Raw genomic sequence first — 15,195 nt, 5'->3', positions numbered from 1 at the left:
AGTTTTGTTACATTGATGTACATGCATGCCTGTTACTCTTGCTCTTATTTCCATTGAGTTAAGGTCAATGTGAACACAGCCTTAGACATAAAGTTAGTTTGGTACATTGACGTACAAGACAGTTGCTCTTGCTCATATTTCCATTGAGTTAAGGTCAATGTGAACACAGCCTTAGACATAGAGTTAGTTTGGTACATTGACGTACAAGACAGTTACTCTTGCTCATATTTCCATTGAGTTAAGGTCAATGGGAACACAGCCTTAGACATAAAGTTAGTTTGGTACATTGACGTACAAGACAGTTACTCATGCTCATATTTCCATTGAGTTAAGGTCAATGTGAACACAGCCTTAGACATAAAGTTAGTTTGGTACATTGACGACAAGACAGTTACTCTTGCTCATATTTCCATTGAGTTAAGGTCAATGTGAACACAGCCTCAGACATAGAGTTAGTTTGGTACATTGACGTACAAGACAGTTACTCTTGCTCATATTTCCATTGAGTTAAGGTCAATGTGAACTCAGCCTTAGACATAAAGTTAGTTTGGTACATTGACGTACAAGACAGTTACTCATGCTCATATTTCCATTGAGTTAAGGTCAATGGGAACACAGCCTTAGACATAAAGTTAGTTTGGTACATTGACGACAAGACAGTTACTTTTGCTCATATTTCCATTAAGTTAAGCACAAAGTAAACACAGCCTTAGTCAAACAGTTAGTTTTGTATTGATGTTCATAGATATAAGAAGATGTGGTACGAGTGCCAATGAGACAACTCTCTACTCTGTTACTCTATCTAAAATTTCCATTTAGTCAAAGAGTTTTGTTAAGTATTGAGTTTGGAACATTTCCATTAGTCAAAGAGTTTTGTTAAGTATTGAGTTTGGAACATTTCCATTAGTCAAAGAGTTTTGTATAGTATTGAGTTTGTAACATTTCCATTTAGTCAAAGAGTTTTGTATAGTATTGAGTTTGTAACATTTCCATTTAGTCAAAGAGTTTTGTATAGTATTGAGTTTGTAACATTTCCATTTAGTCAAAGTGTTTTGTATAGTATTGAGTTTGTAACATTTCCATTTAGTCAAAGTGTTTTGTATAGTATTGAGTTTGTAACATTGATTTTCATGCCTGTTACTTTTGCTTATATTCCCAGAGTTAAGCTCAAAGTGAACACAGCCTTATGACAAAGAGTGCTGTTGGACCATGATGTACATGTCCATTTCTCCTGTTTCTATCCCAACTAAGTTCAAAGTATTTTGGAATTAATATTGAATCACTCATAGGGTTTTTGCAAGGGAAATAAAACAGATTTATTCTAAAACCAGTTGTTAACATGATACAGCTTATGTTCTTCACATATATATACCTAATGGGAGGTAAGTGCTTGATTTTCATATGAGTAAGACAATCTTTCAGTCTATTAAATTGATATCTGGGGCTGGCATGTCAGTAACAGCTGATAGTCCTTTGTTAATTTATGAATCACTGTCATTTTGCTTAGTGTTTTAACATCGGACATCTTCAAAACTGAATTTTACTGTGCATATTGCTGTGTGTTTGTTTATTCTACATTGCCTAGAGGTAGAGGGAGAGGGTTGATATCTCACTTAATATGTTTAACCATGCCCCATTTTTGCACCTGTCCCAAGTCAAGCGCCTCTAGTCTTTGTAAGTCATGTATGTTTTTAAAAATTTTAGTTCATTTATATGTTTCGGAGTTTGATCTGACGTCCATTTCACTGAACTAGTACATTTGTGTTTAGGGGCAAGATAAAGCCTGCTTTCAGGTGCAGGATTTTCTCCCTGTGTTGAAGACCCATAAGTGGCACGAGCTGTTTTCTGCTCTTAGGTAGGATTGTCTCTTTGATACATTCCCCATTTCCATTCTCAATGTTCTCACATACAGCTTTATACCAAATTTCATGAAGCTCTGAAAATGTGACAATAATTTCATGGGTTTAATCACTCCTCCCTCATGAGTATATTCTAGCTAAACTCAATTGTTCAAACTATAATTTATTTCAAGTTCTGCAGACGATATTCCTGATGATGTATGAGGCTTAATAACAAAAAGTACAAAATCACATTTGTGTCATTTAATAATGAACATGAAGTATATAATTTGGCCTATATTGTATTGACCAATACAAATAAATTCTTAAAATTCAATGAATTTTACAAATTGGTTTATATACTCAACTTTGTACTTTGTAACTTGTTGCAAAATTTACAAAAATAATGAGCACATTTGATATATAATTTGTATGAATACAATGCTTATCAATTGTAGAACTAATTTAATGTGGTCTTAACCAATGGCAAACAAACAATTTAGCATCAACACAACCGTTGTCATGGTGATGAAAACAAAATAATAATAATGCATATTTTTGTCAAATATAAAATCTTCAGTATCATTGCACATGGTTCTCGTACATTTCATATTTACGCAATATCAATAAATACTTTTGAACACAGAAAAATAATTACCAAGGCAACCATGGTTCAAATCAATGGAAAACAATTAATACAACTGAGATTTTTGCATTAATAAGAATTGATTTGATGGGTGGAGCTGAAACAGTATAGATCCCTGACATTAATCATACATTTAATGTATCGATAAAGAATAAAAAGCATGAAATGACAGAGGAACACCAAAGGGAGAGAATTTTGATTACTGTTTTTTATATGAAACTATCATATCTGAATCCATGGTTACCTCACTTGATTTAAACTGGTTACCTTCCACATGTGCAAATTAGGAGATCCAGTTTTAACAAAACAGATCACAGAAACTGGAATGATATAAATAGCCTCACAAACAATGTACATTTAACTAAAGCAAATATTTTCTACAAATTTACACTTGGGGCATAATTCTTTCAAAAAATCTCAAAAGTTTTTTTCTCTATATAAACAGCCAAATATTTATAAAATAAGACTTGAAATTCATCAAGAAATCGTGCCTAGTCTCATATTCTATTTGTCTATCAAACAGGAGGGTTTTCTACTTTATTGCCAGTTTTATGTATGAATAGACATAACAGCTAAGTGCTAGACAATACAAGAGATCTAGGCTACTGAGATGCCACTGGATTTGCATAACTTTTTAATATTTTAAAAAAGTTCAAGGATCTAATAACTTGTTCAAATATAGCTTGGAAATAGACAACTGAATAAACTGTAACCATAAATTAATTTCCAATAATTTCATTGACCTAAATAATTCCCATATCTAATTACTATGAGCTTAACAATCTGAACTTCTTTCAACAAAATAATAAATTATGAGAAAAGTACTAATGAGCATGAAAATTTCAATAAAACTTGCAATTTGAGCTATTATAGTAGAATTAAATGCCAAAACCGCCAGTTGATAATGTTTGTAAATTGGTATAATTATATTCTGTTATATGTATGAGTGGTTTGAAAATCTTTATATTGTCTTTGTCCAAATACTGCGCACATTCAACATGATGAATTTTCTGACAAGTCACCATTGTTGCTGGTTAAGTTAAAAATCTTTCCATTCATGGATACACTTATAATCTTTTTTTCACAAGCTATATTTAACCACTAAGTTCTACAAACCAGTCATTATAAAAGAGTGATAAAGTGTTAACCAGACTTTGGAATCAAGACGTCACTGTAAGGTATTAACCATTGTATCCCTGTTTAGCACACTATGTCCTAGCACCATATTTACAAACTTATATTGTTCACATGAAACAAAATTAAATAGCACACTGGTAATCTATTGAGGGTCAACATATTATAGCACTGATGTCAGTTATGTGTTGTTGCATAGTAAAGCAAGGGGTTGTACTAAATCAGGTGCAGCCAGCTGTCAAAGTTGTCAACTCTTCAAATATCGATGGAAGCCTGCAAATATCTTTTTTAAGAAATTTAGACCCCCCCCTTTAAAGATCAATCCAATAATAACAAGGAGGTCAGTTTTGTCACTCTTCAGAAAAATCTCTCCTTCTCACCTTTACATTTCATAACATGTCTTTGTTTGTCTTATAAAATTGATCAAATTGTTGTAAACATCTTATCTGTTTACACAGTATAGAGTACATATACTACTTTTACAGGTTGTTTAGCATATCAATTAACATTTATACTCATTTATATGTAAATCATTTTTGATATATTTGTAAAATGAACAAATTAATAAAAAGAAAATATATATAATGATCTTTTGCTAAATTTTCTTCCAATTAGGATATCCCTCACTTGAAACTTGAAAAGTTGACATCTTTTAATATAGTCACTGTAAAACTGACAACTTCGGTCTGAGAAACAAGGTATAGGGGATAGGTGATTGAAACTTCCTGTAAACCATTATTAGAAGGTGGGGCAGAATGGTTGACTGTCTGTAAGCCATGGCATTGTTAGATAAACATTTTAGTTTCAAAAAGAGTATTGTTATAAGAAAAAGTATACAATTACAAACAATAATGGCAATTGTAAATTTAAAGCACTTCACATACAAATTTTTGCATCACTAAGGCAAATGACAATGAGACCCAATTACCCTTATCTAAAATATCTTCATCAGATTTGTTGCTACAAATTGTAAAGGATTCTGGGTACAATGATATGTCTACAATATTAAACCATGATTATACATATCAACAAACATTGAATGCATTGGATTATTCAATGGTATTGCCCGTGATCCTTCACATTCTGTAACAACCAATTGTTTGCAGTAACAAATGATTTAAATCTTAGCCAATGGAATCCCTTGCATATATCAAATGCTTTATTGCTATCAAATTGTTGTCTTCATGAAAAAGAAAAAAAAAATAAATATCAATTCCTTTGGGGAAAAAAATTAACAAGATTTCAACAATCATCAAAAACTAAGGAAAGTTTTGTTTTGCATTTTACACATCAAATATCTTGTGACACCAAATCTTTTAGAGTAAGCAGTTAGCGTCAAATATTTTATCGTAAAAATATTGAATTGCATAAAATATTAAACCTATGTACTTATTGTGTGATTTTCTACAGATATGAAGCCAGTGATGCATGGAATGAAGATGAGGTCATGACCTTTAAATCATTTGACTGCAGACTTGAGAAGATGGATGTGGTCAATGATAATAATAATAAATACACAAATGATAAACAGTATGTCAATTATGTCCACTTTTTGGCATTTTCACAATTTGATTTCCATTCAAAAATAAATTACTATAAATATGATATATATATTATATTACTTCAGAGATCAAAATAAATATACTATTCATCTATTTATTTTAACTTCATTGTTTTTCCTATTTGATAAAGTTTTTTCATCATAACATATAATATACTGTTGATTTTATAACGAGACAAAACAGCATGTTTAACGATAGTTTGTGTAAATAAAAAGCATCAGCTGATGTTTCAAAAGTCACAATTAATTCAGAATATTTTAAACCAACATATTTTCGCATTCATTTTCAAATCTATTCTAGTGGACTATTCTTCAATTTATTTCCACATTTTTTCTAATCATTTTTACTGTATTTCAGTTAGGAAATATTCAAGTTGTACACATTCAAGACCATTTATATTAGCATTGTTAATTTTCCCAATGAATTAAGTCAAGAAAATAAATTGCTCACCAAAATAAGTTGGTTTACAGTATATAAGATCTAAACATAACTGGAGTGGGTATTGTCAAAAGTTTCTCCTCCTCTTGGAGAGTTAAATGTTTTATTATAACAGGTAAAATTACTTCCCCCTTTCCTGTAACTTGTATTTTTGGCTAACAACTAGGTTTTTTTTAAACTTTCTAAGGCAGACCTTAGATATTCTTCTTTTATTCTTAGTACTACCTAATGGTTTTGATTAATTAAGCTTTAACAAAAATAAATATCTGGTTATCTACAAATAATGTTTGCAAACACTAACATAACAAAACAGGTTTCTGTATTTCTGTTATTTAAATCTTTAGAAAATATATATAGAATATTTAATCAAAAATAACCAAGAGACCCTAAGTGTCTGACCGAGAGCAAGAAGGCAAATCAATGTAAGAACATAATTTTAAAATATGAGAATGCAAAGTTTTAGCATTTAAGTTATATTATACCACATGTCAATGGTTTATCATTAGTATTTTATTATCTGAAGGAATAAATTAAAATTTGATTATACCAAGTGCCAAAAGTCTATAGTAAGTATTTATACTCAGAAGGACCAAATAAGAATTTATTTATTCCAAACCAGATGTAGATGTGTTGTCATACCAGACATTTAATCATCTGTGCCGTGCTGCTAGGCAGCATTAATTAAGTGCAAAAAAAGAGATTATGCAATGAAAAATTTTGAAAAGATTTTATATACATTATCCAGTCATCATGAACTTTTATCTTTTTCAAACATATCTTAAAAGTTTAATTCTTAAAACACTGAATGTCTCTCTCTTTGTTTTTTTTAAATCAACAGAATGATTAAAAAAAATTGTGAATTTATAGCATCTTATTAACACAGACTAGAATTTTCAAATGGGTAAATCTTGTATTTTGTTTATTGGGTATTTTACCTGGAATCAATAGACTAATTTATCAAGATTAACAATAGGAATATCATTCAACAAAATTTTCTAGTACCCTTTTAATAAATTTTACTGATTTTTGCAAAAATGAACCACATATTTCAAAATCACTACTACATGAATAGGTCTAACATACAAATGTGGAACAAAATACATAATTCTTAAATAATGCATAAACTAAGTCTATATACAAAATTTTTAATAAATATATAAATATTGAAACAATAAATATAATTTTTTGACATATTTCGGCAAACACCACCGGCTTATACAAAAAAACAAAGGGAAATTCTTCTTGCACCTGAAGTATTAAGTGATTCAGAATATGATTCATTCAGAGTTATATTAATCATACACCTAATCCAACTAATGATGTAACTAACTTTGATGTACTTACAATACAACTACCCATAATTCTCTAGATTCTGACCAAATAACAAACAAAACTTTTAATATTAATGGTAGCTTAAGAACCAGATTGTCATTCCATATTAAACAAGTCATTTTGATATTTATTAAAAACAATTAAAATTCACAACCAAGATACAGTTCTTGAATGTTCATGATTAACACAAAGCTAGATTTTTAGAGTTCATGTGATAAAAGACTTCAGAAAAAAAATTGTATTTGAATCATTCATAATTTTGATTTTGTAGAAGTTAAAAATTTAGTTTAATAATGACAGCTGATTTTAGTATGCACATAAGACTATGGAAATTTCAGTACAACAAATCCAACTGATAACATGTATATCTGGTTTAGCTGACATCATTATAAATATAAAACTTTCAGTATTTATTTATTTGTACATTCATTCTAACTTCTACAAGAATAGGACAATACAGAAGAATTACCCTTTGTCCCCATTCTATCACAATGGCTCACAACCAACCATCATGCCTTGATTATCCCCCCTGATAGCACTCTCTAATAATATACATAAAACAACTTTGGCATTGTTCTTCATTAATTACATAAAATTACACAACTTGATAAAAGACACTAGAATCATTTTTGTTGTATCTTGTTAACAAACGCTTATGACTAGTAATAACCATGGTCAAGATATATTGCCGTAGTAACAACAACTTTTATTGCCGTAGTGACATGAATGTTTTGTGTGGAATGCACTTTTCTTGTCATGCTCCATTGTTAAGTACATTTTTTTTCTTGTACTTCAAGGTGAACTGAGATCTATAAACAAACTGAGATTTGGGAAATGCCATGGAAACAGAAAGGTTTGAATTTTGCTTAAAAATATTTAGCAAATAATTCTGCATGACAGTGTAACAGTGGTCATTGATATTAAACTGGAATCTTATAACTGAACTTTGCAACATGGAAGAACAACTTAGCACTTTAAGGCTTAAACCATAAAATTGTGTTATCTCAAAAACTAAAGTTTCAAATGTAGTAAGCATAACATTTTGAACAACAAAAACTTTGGAGGAATGTATGAAATTTGTGGCAATTAAAAGTCCCCTAAAATACTCCTTATCTCAAATTTAATCTTAATTAAAAGAATAGTCATGGTAAATGAAAAAGGTACCAAAAATACTTTACAAATGATCATTTCAGATATCATTAAGAAAATAAACATAATTTAACTACAAACATTCAACTTTCTACAATATGAGACCAAGATGTTTTAATTCTTATAAAACAAAATAAACAAACTAAAAAGGGTTTATAGAACTGAATAAAAACTGTCCTCTCCGATCTGACAACAGGGCACCTGATCTCCCTCCAGAAGACATTTATGGTAAGACTGTTGAGGAAGGAAGACCTTGAGAATGCCATGGTTTTATCACATAGGTTGTCAGCCAATAGCTGCCATACACTTAACATTGGGACCACTGTCACGTCTCTTTGATCTTTTGAAGACCAATTTGTACATAATATACCAGATCTGGCACAGAAGAATGTAAAGTCAGAGATCCACACTGATCGTCAATATCACCATAAAATTCTACAACTAGAGAAATATAAACTGTCAGTAACAAATTAAAATTTGGAAACTAAAGAAAAATAAAATGTCAGTAGAAAAATAAAATTCATAACTAGTGAAAAATAAACTTTCAGTAAAACAATATTTGTGACACTTTGAGAAGCCAAATTGAAAAGCATGTGTGAATGATATACAGGGTATTTTGCTTGAAAAAAAATCCTTTTAAAGGTAATTTCTGCACTTGTTCATGATGATGTTAGCTGATATTTATTTTATATTATAACAGCTTATAACATATAGTAAGGTCATGATTTCTGTTTGAACATCTAAATATAGTAGCATGGGTTGGAATCCCGGCGAGTGAAGAACCAAAAGTTTGCGAAAGCAAATTTTCAGATCTTACATTGTTGGGTTGATGTTTAGACGAGTTATATATATATATATATAATATAAACATTTTACAAGAATACTCATAGATTGAGAGTTGTCTCATGGGCACTCATACCACATCTTCTTATATCTATTATAATAATTCCATTTTCAATTCTTATGCGAGTTTTTTTTTCTTAAATATGATTGCTAGGTAAAAATTGTTCAAATGTCCTTAGAAAGATAGAGACTAATTAAAGACATAGAAAAAAAAATATAAGGCAAATTTCTAAAGCAACCAACAATAAATAATGTTTGATAATTTGTATTGCACTATTTTCTACCTTTATGATCACTATATACAGATTCTGCTTGATCCCAGAATTCATGGCACTGGACGACATAATTAACTATACTATGATACTGTTGAGTAATGGAATGTATCCGCTGAGGAACTGCCACCGTTCCTGGTGATGACATGGTTGGTTGGGTGGAAATGTTCCCATTCGGAAGTTTGGAAGGCGTATAACCACTATCCTGTAAAATAAACATTACATAATATAGCAAGGCTGATTTTGTATTCTGATTGTTGTTGGAGATGAGTCCCTGCCAATTGCATTATATATTATTGAACTGATTGTTGTTTGATGTGAGTCCCTGCCCAATTGCATTCGAGATTATTGAAATAATATTACATAACAAACATTACACAGATGTCAGCCTTGCAGCAGTCATGCAAATAGAAAAATAATATCAAATATAAAATCAATATCAAATTTACAACATAAAAGATATCTATAATATTGTTGTTCTGTATTTGCGTTTTATTTTTTCGATTTTTACTACACTGTCTACATATCCCTGTCATATTTTAATGATTTCTGTTTCTTTACTTCATGTTTAGAGTTCACTGCTTTCATTAATGATTCTGATGTTAATATACTTTTAGTCTAATGATCCTTTTCAGTAACTGATATTTTTAAATATTTATAAAGATTTTACCTACAGTCTCTTGAAATGATTATTGCGGTTTATAAATTTAGATGTCAAAATCATTGTCCTCTATATACAGAAGTTACAAGAAAACTTTTTATGCTGTCCTAAATTCTGAAAGAAGATGATACTTCCTTAATTTTGTTTTGTTTTCATAATCAATTAAAATGTAATAGTCCTATTATGTAATGATGTTTCGAGTCTCCAATGATATTATTTTAAGAAGAATATGTATTACCTGTGATCTTATAGACCCATCACTGCCAGCAGGGGAAGGAGAAGGCGACATGGGAGATGGCGTCGATCGGTTGTTCCAATGGGGGGACGGTGCATGAGCTGGTTGTTTTGATGATGAAGTCTGAAAAACAAAATGATCAATTAAAAAAATATTCTGAAATTTTAAGACAATGAAACTGATATATCTAAAAAAGAATTCATAGAAACATACAACTGAATGAAACCAATTCCGAGTATTTTACTCTAGATATATCTTGTTTAAATCAGATATGTTATTTCATCAGTTTGTTGTGTTACAACATTTTCATTCAAGTAAAATTTTTGGTTTATCACAATATCATCTGTTTCGTTTTAAAAGTGCAGTAAAAAATATATCATTAACATTCTGCAAAAATTAGAGGCAATTTTGTGGGAATACATTTGTTCATTCAAGTTAAAATTAAAGACAGAATGTATTACATCTTTTTTTCTTTCTTTCCGATTTGCCATAAATATTTGATCCTAGCTCCAACTAGGTACTGTCATTATCAAGAAGAATGTACACAAAACATCATTTGTGTTGAATAGTTCAAGGAAAGCTGTATATTGAGAGATCTTTAAACAAGAAACAAAACATTCACATTGAGACTGGAGTTATGTCCCCTGGTCCACTAATTTACCTTATTGTGTTCATCAATGATTTTCTTGAACTTCAAAGCTTCGTTTTTCTTCATTTTGTACAACTTAAAACATAGTATTGACTGGATTCTATATCTGATGAAAAGAAAAACAATATATCTTTGGTTCAGAATAATTCATAACCAACAAAATTATCAGTTACATTCTCACATTCAAAATCAAATTGTACATTTTTAATCCTAACTATTGGTGTTTTACTCAAAACAAGTTCAAATATTAACACTTATTTACAATTATCCATTATCATCTGACTAAATACTATAAACCTAATAGGTTCAACACTTACATCATTCGTCAAGAAAATACTTTTCAATTATGATTTTTGTGAATCTGCAATTGCTAATTGATTTGATCTTCAGTAGTCAACCACAGGTTCTTATCAATTTCATAAAAACAAAGGTTATAAGTCCTCTAGCAATGTTTAAAGCTAACTGTTTCAGCCCTTTTTAGCTCTTCCGACGTTTTAATCAAAGTCTTATCTGGCATTCGGTCTTAAACATACTTGATGAAAAAAAATATTCTAGAAACATTTGACAAAGCACAGAAACCAGTATGGTATATCAGTCCTGACTCCACCAAATGTTCTAAATCCCCAAATATTAACACTTACATTAATACTGCTAGTTTTTTCTCTGTTTCTGAAGTTTCAGCACTAGGCCTTATTTTACAGATATGACTACAAACAAAAATAAAACAGATTATTAATCATACATTAAAAACACATATTTTTATGAAAAGATCTACAAATACTCTGCATTCATTTGTTTCAATAATTACCAATTTCTAAGGATTGAGGAAAACTTGTATTTTAGTAGATATTTTCAAGGTTTTACCAGAATCTATAGTAAATTGATACTTTAACTTATATCCAGGAAATCCATAGATAATGATGATGAATCCACAGTATGAAGCATTATCAAAAACTAAGCATAAAATATAAATAAAACATGCCCATCTCTCTGTTCAATGGGTAATTTTCAAATTTTAGAATCAGAGTTTGTATTTATTATTGTATATTATGACAGTTGTTTATAATGGGAAATTTATACAAAGATTCCTGCATATGTAACTTATTACATATAGTCCCAATTTTCATATCAATAAAAACATTGCATTGAATTATGAAAAAACAAATTATGAATACAATAACACAAGTATGACTAGTTTAAATCTGACATATTAACCTGCTTTAATAAATATATATACATCCCTTATATGGCAGTTGTATTTTTGGCATTAATCAGAGAAGTAATGTAATCCTAAGCACTTTATTGAAGAAAATCATGACGATGTAAAAGTCAACAAACTATACATATGAGTTTAGTGAATACATAATTAATGGCAATACTGTATTCCATTGAAGTAATGAGTTTTTAATACCTCCCGTAGGAGAAAATCGCCTTACTGCAAAGTCTGAAGATTGATAAATTACAAAAATGTCAAATGAACACATGCTAATAATTTTACAATTCTCCAATGTTTATCAATACAAATTTTTATGTATTTTGTAAAAGAGTTTATGATAATATCATGTGAATTCTTTTAGACTTAAAAATCCTAATTTGTAAAGTCTTCTTTGCATGTATACCCTCCCAGCCAAATTGAATTGATTTGATTTTTTGTGTTTTAACACAACTTTTAAGAACTGCCAGTTTTTATTGGTGGAGGAAGCCAGAGTGCCCAGAGAGAACCATGACCTTCGATAGGAAAACTGACAATCCTAGTCAATTAAGATTGGAGTTGAGTGCATCAATATGATTGGTGATCGAACTCATATCAGTGTTGACTGGCTAGAGATTACATAACTACTTAGACTGCTTAAGAACATTCTGGTTATAGTGTAATGTTTAAAGACTTTAATAATTTGCAAAATAATTTGCAGTGACAGTTTAATTTCTGAAATAGTCCATTTAGATGTTTAGACAAATTCTTTTCTACAGGTCATTAAAACTGTCCTTCCCAAGTGTATTTGTAAAGTACATTCAAGAGAATATCACTGTTCATAATTTGAATTATATCAATGATGGTAAAATGTACTAGATATGCTCATCAGTATAATACATTATTATTCTCTTGGTGAGGATTGTAATAAGAAATTGTAGCAATTTATTAGATCTAAAAGAACTTTTATTTTTACCAGGAATTTTCATTACACTTACAGAGACTGCAGCATAACATCCTAGTATTTTGTGATCTGAACAGAAAATTAATGGCTTTCTCAAAAACCACAAGAAAGACGTAAAATTAATGTTAATTTAATGTTGTTTAATCTTCTAAAACAATTGCTGAATCAATATAGTCAAATATTAGTTCATAAAAATTATCAAGTCGGGGAAATAAATTAAAGGAAACTATTTTATAAATAACTTTTCATCCTACACTGCTACAAATTGCCAAGTTTCTAAAAAATTGCACTCTTTCAGATCAAAGGATTTTTTCTAACACATAACTAACTTTGTAATAACCAATAAAATATCTCTGGTGAAGTTTCGAACTTCTAAAGGATATGGAATGAGAGTTTAAATTAATGTTTGCTATTTTCAGTGTATTCTTTTTTTTTTTTTAAGAAAATAGTCTAGACAGATAAAGGGAATGTTTGGGTACCTACTTCGTGTACGACACCTGTTTAAAACCTTGTTTCAGTAAATAGGTAATGGCAATGCTTTCTTTAACATTTTTAATACACCTTACCATATAAATCATTTTTTTTGTAACTGTTGATTGTTTTAAGATACTTACGATATTAAGTTAAATGTGTCAGAGTACATTTTATAAACATCGGTGGCCTTGCGTTCCTCTTTTTCCATGGCATACCCACACAAAACAAAGGACGACATAGACTCGGTATACAATAAATACATAGCAATTCTATCAGTCTGAAACAAAAATCACAATCATTTAAATACCTAGAAGCAAAACATATTTCATTATCTGAAATGGATGGAAAATGTAATAACTGGCTGGCATAAGCTGAATCTATATGATTTTTATTGTCTTCAATAATAGATGTATGTCTACAATATGTCAAGTTCAAAATGGCCCAGAGAAGAAAAGTTGTGAATAAATTCAATATCAACTATCAAAATTCTACACCATATAGCGACCCAATGACCTAATTAACTAAAAGACATTAGAGGGTAATAGTATTTAACAGACCAAAACAATAATGATAGAAAAAAAAAAATTGTGATAAAACTTAAAGTGTCAAGTACATAAAATCTGGTTTTACTAGTTTAATAGTGTAAGTTCAGAAACTAGTTAGTGTTATTTCACAAATTATTGCCAGGTTTAAATTAATCGAATAATGCAACTAAGTGAATATCGCAATAATAAGAACTTGTAACCTTATATCTGAATCATATATCACTGTGGACTTTTTTTCGGAATCACAATAATTTATCTTGCATTTTAGTCCAATCTTCCAAAATCACTTTAATAAATGCACACAATAATTTCTGAATTAGCAGTACTTTTAAAATCTCAAACCTCCCCATTCTTTGGTTTTGTATGGTTTGATTACCAAAACCTGTATTTTTTTCTGATAAACAATAATACTTTTATTTAAAAGTTATTCATAAGCCTCCATCACAGACTGTCTGTATAAGTATGGTAATTAGGATTTCTCACATCTCAGTTATGTAAATGGCATTTACGTTTTAATCAACACCTATTCTGCACTACCACATGATTTATGAGCAAAAAACATGTCGGCCATTTATTAAACAAATGTTGCAAAGAAATGCACTCAATCATCAGACTTAGTAAGAAGAATTGATAAGAAACAACTGTCATTATTGTTGACATTGACAGGACGGTCCTGAAGTTTATTACTGTGTCAGATAATCAAACAAATTCAAATTTAATGATAAGTTCATATATTAAAGTTCAAAATATGTCTTCTTTGTCATCAAAATTGATCGTTTACTATTAAATACTTTTGATTCAATTACAATATCTGAGACTGGTTATTCTAATTCTGGTTTTTCTTTACATGTAGATAGATGTATTTCAAGAACAATCAATTCTGTTAATAGCTGTTTAGAGAATTTAAATGAAACTGACTGAAGAAAGACAATATGAACTTTTACAGACTTTGATGTGTTTTTTGCAGCTTAGATGAGTCCATTTCCAAAATTCAAATTAAGAAATTAAAAAATTCAAAATGATTCTATAGGCTGGTAGAGCATCAATTGAGGATAAAGATAAGCTAAAAATATCAGTGGGTCATGGACCTCCTTTTCGAGATATTTGAGATTTAAAATATGGCGGGAAAAGGCTGACTCGGACTTTTACCTTATATTTGCATTGGTATTATTTGGGTCTTAAAACAAAAGAAAGAAAAGCAAGAATATTCTTAAATTTTGGTAAATGGCCTTTCATGACCTATTAAGTCTTATATGAAAAA

At 29.7% G+C, this 15,195-nt stretch overlaps 1 protein-coding gene across 1 annotated transcript in view; it reads right to left on the bottom strand.

Annotated features, from left to right (window-relative positions):
* Window positions 1-8,278: 8,278 nt before the first annotated feature.
* The window catches only part of LOC143042499 (uncharacterized), a 66,881-nt gene continuing 59,964 nt past the window's right edge, over window positions 8,279-15,195 (bottom strand). Inside the window, exons 15-20 of the mRNA XM_076214821.1 lie at window positions 13,530-13,666; window positions 11,401-11,466; window positions 10,772-10,865; window positions 10,114-10,233; window positions 9,227-9,419; window positions 8,279-8,540 (exon numbers count right to left, since the gene is read on the bottom strand). Of these exons, the coding sequence (XP_076070936.1) occupies window positions 8,425-8,540; window positions 9,227-9,419; window positions 10,114-10,233; window positions 10,772-10,865; window positions 11,401-11,466; window positions 13,530-13,666 (726 nt within the window). The 3' untranslated portion in view covers window positions 8,279-8,424. The remainder of the gene's footprint in view (window positions 8,541-9,226; window positions 9,420-10,113; window positions 10,234-10,771; window positions 10,866-11,400; window positions 11,467-13,529; window positions 13,667-15,195) is intronic.

This window comes from Mytilus galloprovincialis, chromosome 8, assembly GCF_965363235.1.
Source record: "Mytilus galloprovincialis chromosome 8, xbMytGall1.hap1.1, whole genome shotgun sequence".
Lineage (NCBI taxonomy): Eukaryota > Metazoa > Mollusca > Bivalvia > Mytilida > Mytilidae > Mytilus > Mytilus galloprovincialis.
The sequence above is the reverse complement of the archived record's forward strand: the minus strand, read 5'-3'. Positions and strand labels throughout refer to the sequence as shown.